This window comes from Clinocottus analis, unplaced genomic scaffold (genome assembly GCF_023055335.1).
Source record: "Clinocottus analis isolate CAN_PGR_092001 unplaced genomic scaffold, fCliAna1.0.p SCAF_21, whole genome shotgun sequence".
Lineage (NCBI taxonomy): Eukaryota > Metazoa > Chordata > Actinopteri > Perciformes > Cottidae > Clinocottus > Clinocottus analis.
Genome location: NW_027175943.1, coordinates 2,635,654 through 2,650,080, shown reverse-complemented (window position 1 = coordinate 2,650,080; position 14,427 = coordinate 2,635,654). Strand labels below are relative to the sequence as shown.

Sequence of the window (14,427 nt, the reverse complement as noted above, 5' to 3'; positions counted from 1 at the left end):
CTGTGTGTGTGTCTGTGTGTGTGTGTCTATGTGTGTGTGTCTGTGTGTGTGTGTGTGTGTGTGTGTGTCTGTGTGTGTGTGTGTGTCTGAGCTCCCCACGTGTGTTGGTTTAAGTTGGCAGAGTTTGGATTGTCAACTGTGTGCAGGCATGTGTGACCGAAAAAATAAAGGCCACTGTGTGTGTGTGTGTGTGTGTGTGTGTGTGTGTGTGTGTGTGTGTGTGTGTGTGTGTGTGTGTTGCTGGCCCTTTAAACTAGCTGTGATTGAAAGGACAGTGTGTTTATGTGTGTGTGCATGAGTCAGCCAGTGCACCATGCTCTCTCTCTCTCTCTCTCTCTCTCTCTCTCTCTCTGTCTCTCTCTCTCTCTCTCTCTCTCTCTCTCTCTCTCTCTGTGTGTGAGAGTCGGTGGTCAAGCGAAACAGCTGAGAGCTGCAGCTCTGCTCTCTCAGTCTGTTCGTCCTCTGTGTCTCTCGTCTCTCATTTTGAAGATATTTTCTGGATACACTGACGCCCCAACATGGACCTCCCTGTGTCTGCCCGGGGCGTTTAAACAGAACTGTGTGTGTGTGTCTGTGTGTGTCTGTGTGTGTGAGTGTGAGGCATGCTGCGTGTGTTCGTACTGTGTGCAGAGCGTCTGCAAACGCCGGACGACGACGTCAGCGACTCCTACTGCACCGTCACCTATGAAGGTAGGGATGATGTCAGAGAGACGGAGGATGAGAGAGTGAGATGGTGAGATGGTGAGAGGGTGAGAGGGTGAGATGGTGAGAGGGTGAGAGGGTGAGAGGGTGAAGTTAAAGTACAAAGTGTGTGTCGAGCTTTAGGTCTGAGACACTCAACCACACATCTGCTCTCTAACAGCTGAGGTTATAACGGGAAAGTCTTTAATGGCTCCGGTCTGTTTGGGGTGGGGCGAGAGAGAGAGAGAGAGGGAGAGAGAGAGAGAGAGAGAGAGAGAGAGAGAGAGAGAGAGAGAGATGGATGAGGAGAGAGAGGAGAGATGTGATGATGGAGCGGATAAAATACATTTGAGGTACTTTACTTCTTTCACTTCTACTCCTCGACAATGAATCAGGAAATATGAAACTTTCCATATGACATAAATCTGCGGTCAGAGACAGTTACTAATGTAACCCGTTAACTGTGAAACCAATGTTGTCTCCAGACCTCCTTTCTCCTGTGTTTGAGTTGTTGTATGAACCCCAAATTAATTACAATACTTGTGTTTATTGTATGTATTTGTTCAGCAAAGTCTTGGGGAAAAAATGTATATCTGCAAAATAAATTTTTTTTAAAGATATTTTGATTATAACTATGAACATCCAGCATGATATGAGCCAGATTCCCCAAAAAAGCTTCCTGGAGCATCAATAAGACCCTTTTTAGAAAGATTAGGACCTAAAGAATCAGAATCTGCAACAAAAATCAGAATAAAACAAAGTTTTAAGTTGAGGCAACACAATTATTTTATTTAGGATGAAGGAGACGAGTCGAGCTTCATGAACTCATGACACACTTCGTCTTTTCTGCTGCACAAAAGCTTCCCTGTGTGTGATGTAGGGCACTGCCTGCAGTACACACACACACACACACACACACACACACACACACACACACACACACACACACACATCTGATATCTTATATCTCATCAGCTCTCATGAACTCGTCTGCCTCGGCTCTGAAAAAGCTGCTGCATCATTCTATCAATCTATCTATCTATCTATCTATCTATCTATCTATCTATCTATCTATCTATCTATCTATCTATCTATCTATCTATCTATCTATCTATCTATCATCCATCCATCCATCCATCCATCCATCCATCCATCCATCCATCCATCCATCCATCCATCCATCCATCCATCCATCCATCCATCCATCCATCCATCCATCTATCTATCTATCTATCTATCTATCTATCTATCTATCTATCTATCTATCCATCCATCCATCCATCCATCCATCCATCCATCCATCCATCTATCTATCTATCTATCCATCAACCATCACCACTTACAGGTTGTGGTTTGTGGTTTAGTTGCGTTACTTCTGTCGGGAAGTTACGCGACAAATAAATCCACTTTTACTTCTCTTTTTCCCACGAAGTGCCAGCAGCGATCTCCTGGACGTGAGACAGGAACGGATAGAAAATACTGCGTTTTTTAAAGAAAGATGGACTTACCAAGTTACCAACATTTGATCATTTCCTATTTTTGTGTGTTTTGTTTCCTTTGTGGGATCGTGCATGTGAGTCTGTTGTGTGCAGTTCACTGACGTGAGTTTAAATAAAAATCCAGTGTGGAACAATAACGGAGAAAATTGACATATTTCAGTTTTTAAAAACCTTTTCCTCAATTCACTTCATTACCTTTATTGGAACTGTTTGACTCAAACATGTTAGAGCGGAGAGTCGACCCCACAAATAAAGAACGTGTGTGAATCTCATATAAATGTTTCAGTCAACATTTATAAACTCTTATCATTGAGAGGAAACTTTCATCTCCCTTCTGTACATCCGGTGAGCGTTGGCGCTCTGGTTCGGTCTGCAGGTGGCGCTCTCTCGCTGTGTTGTTGTTTGCGTGTCCGTGTGTGACCTTTGTCGGCCTCTCCTCATCTTGACTTGTTGTATTCGTGATTATTTAAAACAACTGCAGGCCGGGCGATCGGTCGCTATTGTAGTTTTCAATTCAGACATTTCAAAATAAAGCTCTTTCAACCTTTTGATGAGGTAACCGGCCTAAATGATCTTTATGAAGATGAAGTCATGGCGTTTCAGAAGCTTTGACACTTTACTGTCAACACCAGGTTGAAATAAACTGGGTCCAAACAGAGATTACAGAGATTCGAGGTCAGATGCAGCCGGAGGGCGGCGGTGGAGAACGACGTGGGCGAAGGTAAGGAAACGAGCAGGAGACAAGAGAGGAAAGGAGAACAGGAAATGTTGAGATTTCCTCTGGATGTGAGGTGTGAGCCTGCGTCCCTCTGTCGCTCCACGGCTGGGTCAGAGGGAGAAGCTCTGTGACGGCACGGCTGCTAAAAGAGCTTTTATTTTGTAGGAAACAATCTTTGGATCATGAGTTTTTCACCACGTTTTTGCCAGACTTGGACTTTAATTTGGAATTACTGACGATCTTTTAGAAAAACCCTAGAATCTAGTCTGGATTTCCTTCTTTGGGGGCAAAGTCTCTCTTTTCTTTCACACCTTTTGTTGCCCAGCTAGTTGGTCTTTGGGTTGTTGGTTCAGCCGTCATCATCCTCACTGCAGCTCCTGGGGGACATGCGAGGGCCCCCGGACGCCTCTCACCCGGTGAACCGAGTCCGAACCCGACGATAGACAGAAGCAAAAAGCCCCCTGGCTTCCTCCAGCGACTTCTCTGAGCCGGGCTTTCTTTTCCCGCCATGTTGCGCTGCGTTCTCCAGCGAGCCAACAACCTGAGGCACTCTGACCCTCTGGCCGGCGTCACCTTCAGAGGTAAGAGGGTCGCGGGGGAGATCAGGGCATCGGGAGGACGATGGAAGGCTGCGTAGGAAAGCCTGTTGACCAGAATATTCAGTACCTTTTTCATTTGACAAAAGTCCTTAAACTGTGGATGAAAATGAATATTCAATAGAAAACTTTCCTCCTTTTCCAGATGCGGTCGTGTAGCCCTTTAAACCCGAACCACTAATCCTATTCCTTGTCTAAGTTGTGTTTAGAGGTTGTACATGTATGTTACATATGATTGTAGCCCTGATTTTTATGTTTCTTTTGATACCTAACATGTTTTTTTGTGGATTCATACCATATTTTTTCTTGATTTGTACCATGTGACCTGATATGAAAGGGCCCACTAATTAGACTCTGGAGGCCCCAACAGAAGCATTTTGCAAATGTGCTGTCTACATGTCTTTAGCTGCCAAGAGCATTAAAAAATACTACATTGGGTATAATTGGGAATACCCAAATGGAATATACTGTTCAGTTGACCGGCTCATATTGGGAATGACAGTGGAATACGGATCAGGAATCTGCCAGTTGCAGTTTTCTAGGTAACAATCTGAAGCGCCTTGTTTCGTTGTGTATCGGCTCCTCTTTAAAATGCTCTGGACCTTCAGCGTTCAGGAGGATCCGTCGTGTTGAGTCTGAAGAGCAGCATCGACCAGATGAATAGGAGTCTGGTGACTTGGCTACCTGCTCGGTTTTTCCATCAGTTTGTTGTTTGTTCTTCCCAACGAGTCCTCCGTGTCTGAGCCTTCTTGACGAGGTGAGCTCTGCTCTGGACTTCCTGCCTTTGTCCTGACTCGGTTTCCTGGTGCCATCACACTCAGGCCGCGGTGGAAGAAGTACTCGAATACTTCTACAGAAGTGAAAGTAGGAATACCACAGTCTGAAAATACTGCGTTACAAGTAAAAGCTGCAGAAGGATGATGAGGAGGAAGATACTTCCTCCTCAAGGACTTGAGACTTGACTTGGACTCAACCTCAAAGACTTGAGACTTCATGTGTATGGTTTTCTTCACATTGCATTGCAATAGTCTGTTTAAAAATAAAATAAAATACATTTAAAAGGTAAATAAATAAATAAAATAAATAAAATAAATAAAATAAATAAAATAAATAAAATAAATAAAATAAAATAAATAATCTAAAATAAAATAAAATGAAATAAAATAAATAAAATAAAATAAATAATCTAAAATAAAATACAACTAAATAAAATAAATAAATGAAATAAAATAAAAATAAAAATACATTAATTACTTAAACAATTGAAATTAAAAAAAAGTACTTTCTTGATTCTTGTTGTTCTGAGTTTGTCTTCTCATATCTGAATCCACTTATTGGAAGTCCCTTTGGATTAAAGCAATAGCTAGATTAATGGAGTGTAATGTCAATGATCATATGCCAAACAGCCAATCAATGCTGATACTTTCTGCTGATAGATATAATGATTCAGTGCATGCTTTGAATTGCTTTGCTAGAGACGGCACGATGGAGCGTCCTTTACCATCATATGGGGTTTGAGACGTGACCTGTGGTGTCGGGGCGGTCCCAGCGTCACCATAAATAGACCGTATTTGTTCTTTTAGTTGACATTGTTTAAGTCTGATGGGAAAGTAATGAATTGTCAAGTGTTTCTGGGTTGCAACGACTTCTGACAGAGTCCCTTCCTCTCCAGAAAGCAGAGGCCGTGCCCATTTATAGAAATCACAGATGATAATAAGAAAAGTGAGGAAGCCGTGGGAGGAGAGAGAAAAGACTGAGAGAATGTGAGAGAGAGAAAAGACTTTCACTGTACCTGCTGCTACCTAAACATTTATACGACAAACTGTAATAATCTTTAAAAGCATTTGTGTATTATATTTTTGTGATTGTTCTTTTTCGTCTCCATCATGCTCGTGGCCGCATGTCTGCAGGCGGAGGTTACGCAGCATGAGAATGTGTGATTAAAGGTGAGAACGTGTGCTTCGGTTTGTGTACCGAAGGGCAGGATTTCCTGCAAAAGTGTTGTTACACTGGAACAATAAGTGTTGTTCTCCGTCAAAACCAGAAATAAAAACTGGCAGTGCTGCGACTCCATCCTGGTCCTCCACCCGTTACAGCCTGCAGCCACGCTCGTAGACTGAAGACGCATCTGTTCAAGACTTTTGATTCATGCTGTTGCATTAGGAAACAAAGCAGAGGCCGTGTTCACTGTAACTTCACTGTAACGTTGTTGACTTCACATTTGAAGCCTTGAGTTTGGCGTTGTCAGCGTCGCCATTTTGTTTTTTTGCAACCAGAAGTGAGAGGGGAGGAGCTAAGTACAACTGAATGCTGGGAAAATACATTTTCTAGGTGGCTAAAGTGTTTCAACTATGACGTGACAGTTGTAAGAAGAAATTACAGACAACTCCCAGAGCGGTCAACTTTTGACAACTCTTCATTGAGCTGTCAATCAAAAGGTAGCCCCGCCCTAAAAAGCATCCCCTTCTTTATGGTCTGTGTAACTCTACTAAATGAACATCATGCTGAATTAAAGAAGACATAAACTCATGTTTACAATGTTTACTAAGGGAAAAAGTCAAGTGAGAACTAGAGTCATCTCCCCCTGGTGGCCATTAGAAGCAGTGCATGTTTAAAGCGTGACGATACTGGCTATTCTTTTCAAAAACTAGCGTTTTTTTCCGTGTTTTTCACATGAAAATGGCCACTAAGCTGTTACCACAGTAAGCTCAGTCATAAGGTTATAAATAATGTGAACGCTACTGTAGACGCATCTGTGTGACTCACCCTGATAAAGTCTTTAACTTTAGTCCCAACAGACGCTCTGATTGGATCAGGAGTGTCATGCCAGATTCCCACATCTGAGACCTGGTCTTAATTATAGTTTGGCAACCATTTATAGTATAAATTGTGGAATAAATGGTTGGCAAACTTTGTGCTTTTGTTGTCTAAACTCTAAAAAACACATGTCTTTCCAAGCCTCATATTTAAACTCGTCAATAGACACACAACTAACACACTCTCACACAAAGCCCGGGGCTAAACTTAGCTTTCCCCGCATGTAATTCACAGCGCTGTCTATTCTGGGCTCATGACAGAAACTGTGCCAAGCTGAACCAACCAGGAAGTTAACGCTGTGCCACTTCCTGTCTCCTAGATGCTAGCTCAGATATCAGCCCTGGGACACACACACACACACACACACACACACACACATAACGTACCCTTTTGACCCCTCGTTGAAGGGTGGAGGTGTTTTTCACAAGATCTTCCAAGAACGGAGGAACACTTACGTAGGTATTTGCGTAAGAACTTGCACGTATTGTTTGTGTGTCTGTGAAGGTAGCTTTGTGTGTGTGTGTGTGTGTGTGTGTGTCCATGACATTGGGAAAAAACAGGAAAGGTGTGAAACAGCCTTGGGTGTGTGTGTATGGAGAAAAAACATTTGTGTCGAAGAAAATTGTGAATCGAGACCTTTCCATTGTGCATTTTTTATTGTTCTTAATTTTTAATAATGAACTATCGCCAGTGGAAGGAGGGCGTCATGTTTGTGTATGTGAGGCTAAGTAGAGTCCATCAAGACTTCCTGGTTGTGATTGTATTGTCTCACACAGTTTTTGTTGAAACTAAACTGATTACAATCTACAATCACTCACTTTTTATAGTTCATAATGGTTCAATCCATCAATCATTCAAGTCTTATTTATAGCACGTTTCAAATAAAAGCCAAGATGAAGAGACGAATGAACACGTTAAATTTGACACAGAATAAATAAATCAGAATAAAGGTTAATCATGTAATGTGATAATAATAATAAAACATCGGTTTAATCCTGTGAAATGACATCAGTTTAGTGCTAAAAACTAAACCAAACTTCATGGTAAACTGCTAACCAGCGGCACGATCTAAAATCAGACAATAGTCATTGTCTCTGTTTCCTTTCATCTGGAAAGAACGTCTCAATCTGTCTCCTGTTCCTCTTTTTAAACTGGAAATAATGAATGAATGAATGAATTCCATGTTACAGGAAGCCAGAGAAGGATAACACACACACACACACACACACACACACACACACACACACACACACACACACATGCACATACACACTAATGTCATAGGAACATCCCCATTGGACCCCAAATGTTTGTTTCACTAGCTGACTCTGAATGTTTCGGTTTCTCTGTTTTCTTCAGGGTCTAAGAAGAAGACGAAGGTCATCAAGAACAACTCCAACCCCGTTTGGAACGAGGTACGTCATGTACACGACTCCATATTTAATATTTAGCTATTTCGACAATGACAAGGTAAAGTAATACCTTGAATATTTGGAAAAAAAGAACAGACTTATCAGTTTTTTTCTGGTGGACAGTGCTCCTAATAAAGCCGTAAGAGGGCGCTTTTATTGTGAAAATATCCCCCATCCTTCAGCCTAAATCATAAGTGGAGATGTAGCAGAGAAGAGAGTCATGACTTAGGTTTAAACACCAACAGGAAGTGATGTAATCAACGCTGGAGAAGCACCAGATGAGGCCGAACCTCTTCCAGACACGAATACTCTCTTATTTTAAGAACCTTTTCCAGCTTTTTTAGACGCCATCGTCGCCTCTATTTTGACACCAGAACCTCAGGCCTTCGAAAACACGCTTTAACTGCCGCGGGATCCCATTGTCCCGCCTTTTTTCTCTCTCTCCATTGTCTGCTCACGGTGTCCGCTGTGTCTCCGGCAGGGTTTCGAATGGGACCTGAAGGGCGTCCCTCTGGACTCCGGTGCAGAGCTGCACTGTGTCGTCAAAGACCACGAGAAGATGGGGAGGAACAGGTACAGAGGGGATGGAGATAAGACCCCCTGGCATTGTGGGACGCAGGTTAGAGGACTTGTGTCCCAAATAGAGTACATTTCAAGACCGTGTGTGTGTGTGTGTGTGTGTGTGTGTGTGTGTGTGTGTGTTTAGGTTTCTGGGGGAAACCCGGCTGTCTCTCAGAGACGTTCTCAACACTCCCAACCTGGCCGCCACCATCACCGTGTCGCTGCTGGACACCAAGAGAAACATCACAGGGGTGAGCACACACACACACACACACACACACACACACACACACACACTGAATGAAGCCCAGACAGTTTAATTTACAGCCTCATTGTATCATGAAGCAATGACAAGTCATAAATCACTCTGAGTTTCCCGTCTGGATCCTAAAATAGAGTCAGAGCAGAATAACACCCATTTTCATCTCTCTCTCTCTCTCTCTCTCTCTCTCTCTCTCTCTCTCTCTCTCTCTCTCACACACACACACACACACACACACACACACACACACACACCTTGACGGGCCACACCTACAGTCGTCCTCACTGTTCTGTTCCTCAGCCTTGTTTCCTGAATCCAAAACAAAGTCTTCCTCTCGGTGTCAGAGTGACTCTGATTGATGTCCACACACACACACACACACACACACACACACACACACACACACACACACACACACACACAATACTCTACACAAAATGTGTAGATATTCCCTACATTTTATTAACGTTTTCAGATGTTTTATAGATAGTGCATGTGTGTGTGCCTGTGTGCGTGTGTGTGTGTGTGTGTGTGCATGTGTGTGTGTGTGTGTGTGTGCGTGTGTGAGGACCTGCACGAATAGGATCCGATGCTGCACACACAGACCTGATAGCTTTGTTTACAGACACGTTACAGCTGATCCCTTAAGCTGCTTTTTCCTGTGAAAGGAAGCTGCAGAAGACTACACCTTTAACACAGTAACGCACAACCACTACACACGCTGAAGAAGTCCTCTTTGGTTTCATGCAACCTCAAACCTTCCATCCCTTGATCGTGCTTGCGCATATACAGTGAAGATCTCTCGCTGTCTTATCTAGAACCATAACCTTTAGACGAGTAAATACGGGAGTTTTTTTCATAAATGTTGAAGCCCCCTTTCAACGTCACGTCTCATGACCTCTTTCAAAAACATGTGTTTAAGTTCTTTATGATGCGTTTAAGTTCATTATGATGCGTTTAAGTTCTTTATGATGCGTTTAAGTTCGTTATGATGCGTTTAAGTTCTTTATGATGCGTTTAAGTTCGTTACTCTGAGCTATACTTGTTTGTAAATCTCGTGTTTCCCGCCTTTACTCCCCCCCCCCCCCCCCCGCACTGATTGAAGCTCATAACTGTGCTTTCCTGTGTTCCCTGAAGGCCACGCTGACCCTGCAGGTGTCCTACGTGCCTCCTCCAGGATCGGCTCCCATGTTTCAGCCTCTTCCCCATCCCGAGGCCCTGCCCCATAACAACAACCCCAACGTGGAGATGGACACGGTCACAAGTAACATGGCCGTCATTTCATTATTAAATAAAACATCTATATAGTATCTATTATTCACCGTGTGAGTCTCATGTTTATCATCAGTGATTTCTATGGACACGCTGGACGAGGAGGACACAGAGAGCATGATCATGCTGGAGCCCACGGAGGACCAGGGGCCCGACGACGGCCGCTCCATGGTCATCGTGGGCCCTCAGGGGCCCTCGCGCCACGAGTCCCCCGCGGCGCAGACGCCCAAGCGCTCGCCGCCGTCCTACAACACCCACGGGGGGCTGAGGAAGAGGAGGAGGGGAGCCAGCAGCCAGCCCAAACCGCTGCCCAACAAACCCCAAGACCTCCAGGTAAAGAAGCCATAACAATGACCAAAAACATGGATGTAATATTTCATTTTGATGTCTAATTTACACAAAAGTTGATGGTAATGTATAAAACTGTTCATTTTGATGGTGAGTAATGTATGCCACTGATTGTTTGAGGCAGATAAAGGTGTATAATGATGAATACTTCTGAAGCTGTAACATTATTTACTGCGCTGGATCCTCTGTTTTAGCTCACAGCGCCTCCATGTGGTGATTTAGGAACATTACACAAGGAATAAGAGACAGAACCTGTGCTAACACATAAAATAATAGTTAATATATACAAAAAGTAATATATATATATATATATATATATATATATATATATATATATATATATATATATATATATATATATTTGTAAAATGTGTCTCCAGGTCCGCGTGCGGGTCATCGAGGGCCGTCAGTTGCCGGGCATCAACATCCAGCCTGTTGTCAAGGTAACCGTCTCCGGGCAGAGCAAGAGGACCCGCATCAGGAAGGGAAACAACCCGTTCTTTGACGAGGTAAACGAGCTCAAACCATTTAACAGAACAACAGTTTGACGTCTGTGAATCTGCAGCCTGAGCGTGTTTCCTCTCCTCAGACCTTCTTCCTGAACTTCTTCGAGACGCCGTCGGACCTGTTCGATGAACCGATCTTCATCACCGTGAGTCTGCTGGTTCTTTTGAGAAGATCTATGATTTTACTCTTCGGTGGTTTAAACTCTCTCTACCTGCCCGACAGGTGTGTGACTCCCGCTCACTCAGAACAGATGCTGTGATCGGGGAATTCAAGGTAAACCGGCTTCAAAAAGACAGAAAGTCCTTCAATATATGCACAAAATATGTCAAATATTTGTATATTTCTTACAGTTGGATGTGGGCACCGTCTACAATGAGCACAGTAAGTATACATTTATATGATATGTATGTTTTTGGGGGGATTTTTCCTGTTTTATTGGTGTGAAAGTGACCACTGAGGAGCAGAGTCTTGCTACTTCCTGGTTCTTGTTCAAATTCTTCATCCTGCTCTATCATTGGTTAGTTTGAAGTTTAAGCCCCGCCCCTCCCTCTCCCTCTCTCTCTCCGTGTAGGACACTGCTTCTTGAGGAAATGGCTGCTGCTGTGTGACCCCGACGACCTCTCTGCCGGGGTCAAAGGCTACCTGAAGGTCAGCCTGTTGGTTTTGGCGGCTGGAGATGAGCCACCGGTGAGTCTGATGTGAAAACCTGACGAGCGCATTACGTTAAAGTGATGCTAACGTGCTAAAGGTTAGCAGTTTGAAGCAGCAACGTTAGCTAGCTAAGCACCTGGCTAATTGTGTGCATGTTGAGAATAAATACAGGTGGAAAACAACAGTTTGAGCCTAACAAGTGTTCACTTTGAGTTAAGCAACACTTTGTCCTTTCCTCTAAGGTTTAACACTAACTTTGGTTTGTTTCTTCTTAGTTGTAAAAATAAAATAAAAGCTAGCTTTAATGCTAATTTCAGTTTTTGTATGGTTAGCATGAGTGGTGGAAAAAGTACTTGCACGTAAAAGTAGAAATACTAAACCACAGTCTACAAATACTAGAAGTAAAATGACATGTATTATCAGAAAATACACTTTAAGTATCAAAAATGGAAGTAGTCACTTCATGTAATATGATATTTTTGTATTTCATCGCTAATGATACTTGTTAAAGCATTTTAATCAATGTGTCAATGTGGAGCATATTTGAGATACTTTGTATACATTAGATGGATTATTACATCTTATCAGACAATAAAATCATGTTTTTACTGTGAAAAGGAACTTAAATGTGTAAAATAAGGGTAGTGGTGTACAACGTTTCCCTTTGAAATGTATTGGAGTGGCATAAAATAGAAATTCTTAATTAAGTAAAGTAGTAAAGTATGACAATGTTAAATCTATGTTATTCCCTCAAGAAAAATAAAAATAAAAATCATCGCATAACCATTATAATAATCATATCATAAGCATTTCTTCCCCAAATGTTTCTTTATTGGATTTCATTAATGCACGGACATGTGTGAGTCTGTGTGCGTCCTCCAGGCTGATAAACGCGAGTGTGTGGAAGATAAAGAAGACATTGAGGGAAACCTGCTGAGGCCGGCGGGTCTGTCTCTGAGAGGAGCCACGTTCACCTTGAGGATCTTCAGGGCCGAAGACCTGCCGCAGAGTGAGTCCCTCGCGTGCGATCGTCTATCTGAACGCATGCGGGTAGGTCTCTCGTTTCTCATATCCGTTTTCTGTCCGCAGTGGACGACGCCTTCATGGACGGGATGAGGCAGATTTTCGGGTTCGACTCCAACAGGAAGAACCTGGTGGATCCTCTGGTGGAGATCCACTTTGCCGGCAAAACTGTGCGTTTTTTAAAGTCCTATTTTCTCTTCACATGTTTGCCTCGTGACAATGGTGCCTCGTTACACAGAGAGCTGAGATTGTTCTGCAATTTTAGATGTAAAACACATTGGTATCTATCATATGTAAGTGGCTTTAAAAAGTGAATTTAAGAAATTATGTAAATCCATTAAATGCAGAACCTTGTATTTTCTTCCTCTTTTCAGGTCTGCACTAAGATTCTGGAGAAGAACGCCAATCCCCAGTGGAACCAGAGCCTGGCCATGCCGATCAGGGTGAGACGCAAACGACAAACAGTGCAAACACACAATGTTGTGCACCTTTATTGTGCTAACAACATTAACATACTCCTCATCATCGTCATACGGGATATTCTTTCTTTTCCTCACAGTTCCCCTCCATGTGTGAGAAGATGAGGATCAGAATTCTGGACTGGTGAATCCTGAACTCATACGTTCATCTCTGGTTTAGATTATACATATATAATATGTAGATAATACATTTTAATTCATGTCACCATTTAGCTTTAAAAGCATGTTTAAGAGCTTCTTTCTCATTTCAGGGACAGAGCCAGTCACAATGACGTCATCGGCACCACCCACCTCTGTATGTCGAAGATCTCCGCCCCCGGTGGAGAGATAGACGGTAGGTAACTAATCCAGACCGGTCTGAACTGGACTCTTCCGGACCAGTTTGGTTTGGACTGGAACTGGCTGGCTTTGGCTGCATGGGATTCTTCTTACTTAACCCGTTTTGTCTGGTTTGGTGAGCACGTGCACTGCGGACTTGCCGTCGTCCATCTTGGACATTTTTAGAAGACTAAAAAGGTTCAAAATGACTTTCATGAACTGAAAAAACCTTGTGAAATTGAAGACAACATACTAGGCCCGCCCCTAAAGCTCTGAATGACCATAATTTACTTAATGAACATCATGCTGTATTGAAGAAGCATAGACTTCTATACAACCAGAGGAGTCGCCCCCTGGTGGTCAGGAGAGAGAATGCAGCTTTAACACATGAAGCATAGACTTCTATACAACCAGGACATGTGGTGTGAACATAACAGAGCATGGACACTGTTGCAGTGACATGAAGACTGACTTGGTTATCTCACAGCTGTCTTTTAATGATGACTCAGCACGTAGCAGCTTAATGCTAATAATAGCACAAAGTCATTTACTTTAACTTTTTGGCACCTTGTTTAAAGTCACGTACTCGAAACAAGAGAAACCATTTTGCTTTGAGTATTCAAGGTTGTTTTTTTTGGCGTCAAGTGCACTTGTTTGGGTTCTGCGGTGCGTTCAAAGACCTCCGTTTTCCTTCCTCTTCTGACTCTGACATCTGTCTGTGATTCTGAACCACGCTTCCTCTCCACGCATTCAGATGACTTGACTCAACGGACCGTCCACTCTGGCAGTACGTCCAACCATCCTTCCTTTCTACACCATTTATTTTCATTTTAATTCATTTTCGTGATTCAAATTTCCTTTTTTCCTTTTCAACTCATAATCTGCTTCCATCTTGGATTGATTCTGATGAAACTCTCTGAATCTATTGTGTCAAGCGCACATTAATCAATCAATGAATCAAGTATTTTCTTCAGTTTCACTGCTTCCCTTTCTTCCCGTACTGCTCTCTTTGACGTGTCTTTGCAGTGGACGACAGCCTCGGCTTCCTGCCCACGTTCGGCCCGTGCTTTGTGAACCTGTACGGCAGCCCGAGAGAGTTCACCGCCTTCAACGACCCGCACGAAGCGCTCAACCTCGGAAAAGTAACTTTTTCACTTACAGGCCGGAGTACCGGCTGTCGGTTTGGAGTTTCTCTTAACACCGACGTCTTTAACCGATCGAGGCGACAATAAATTGACATTTTAATGACTATTGCACCTTTTAAAGACGTCTTCCTGTCCGTC

The 14,427-nt window shown here is 43.0% G+C and overlaps 1 protein-coding gene across 9 annotated transcripts in view; it reads left to right on the top strand.

The window, feature by feature from the left end:
* Nucleotides 1-451: 451 nt before the first annotated feature.
* The window catches only part of dysf (dysferlin, limb girdle muscular dystrophy 2B (autosomal recessive)), a 55,200-nt gene continuing 41,224 nt past the window's right edge, over nt 452-14,427 (top strand). For 2 of the 9 annotated variants that reach the window (XM_068588112.1, XM_068588107.1), the window contains exons 1-18: nt 453-690; nt 7,671-7,726; nt 8,205-8,296; nt 8,430-8,535; nt 9,684-9,810; nt 9,895-10,151; nt 10,547-10,675; nt 10,756-10,818; nt 10,896-10,946; nt 11,024-11,054; nt 11,245-11,360; nt 12,207-12,333; nt 12,414-12,517; nt 12,722-12,790; nt 12,907-12,950; nt 13,078-13,160; nt 13,899-13,931; nt 14,171-14,286. In XM_068588112.1, coding sequence (XP_068444213.1) covers nt 603-690; nt 7,671-7,726; nt 8,205-8,296; nt 8,430-8,535; nt 9,684-9,810; nt 9,895-10,151; nt 10,547-10,675; nt 10,756-10,818; nt 10,896-10,946; nt 11,024-11,054; nt 11,245-11,360; nt 12,207-12,333; nt 12,414-12,517; nt 12,722-12,790; nt 12,907-12,950; nt 13,078-13,160; nt 13,899-13,931; nt 14,171-14,286 — 1,692 coding nt within the window. In that variant the 5' untranslated portion in view covers nt 453-602. Of the gene's footprint in view, nt 691-3,048; nt 3,480-7,670; nt 7,727-8,204; nt 8,297-8,429; nt 8,536-9,683; nt 9,811-9,894; nt 10,152-10,546; nt 10,676-10,755; nt 10,819-10,895; nt 10,947-11,023; nt 11,055-11,244; nt 11,361-12,206; nt 12,334-12,413; nt 12,518-12,721; nt 12,791-12,906; nt 12,951-13,077; nt 13,161-13,898; nt 13,932-14,170; nt 14,287-14,427 lie in introns of those variants that run through there. The other 7 variants (XM_068588113.1, XM_068588111.1, XM_068588115.1 and 4 more) reach the window with 5 other exon arrangements.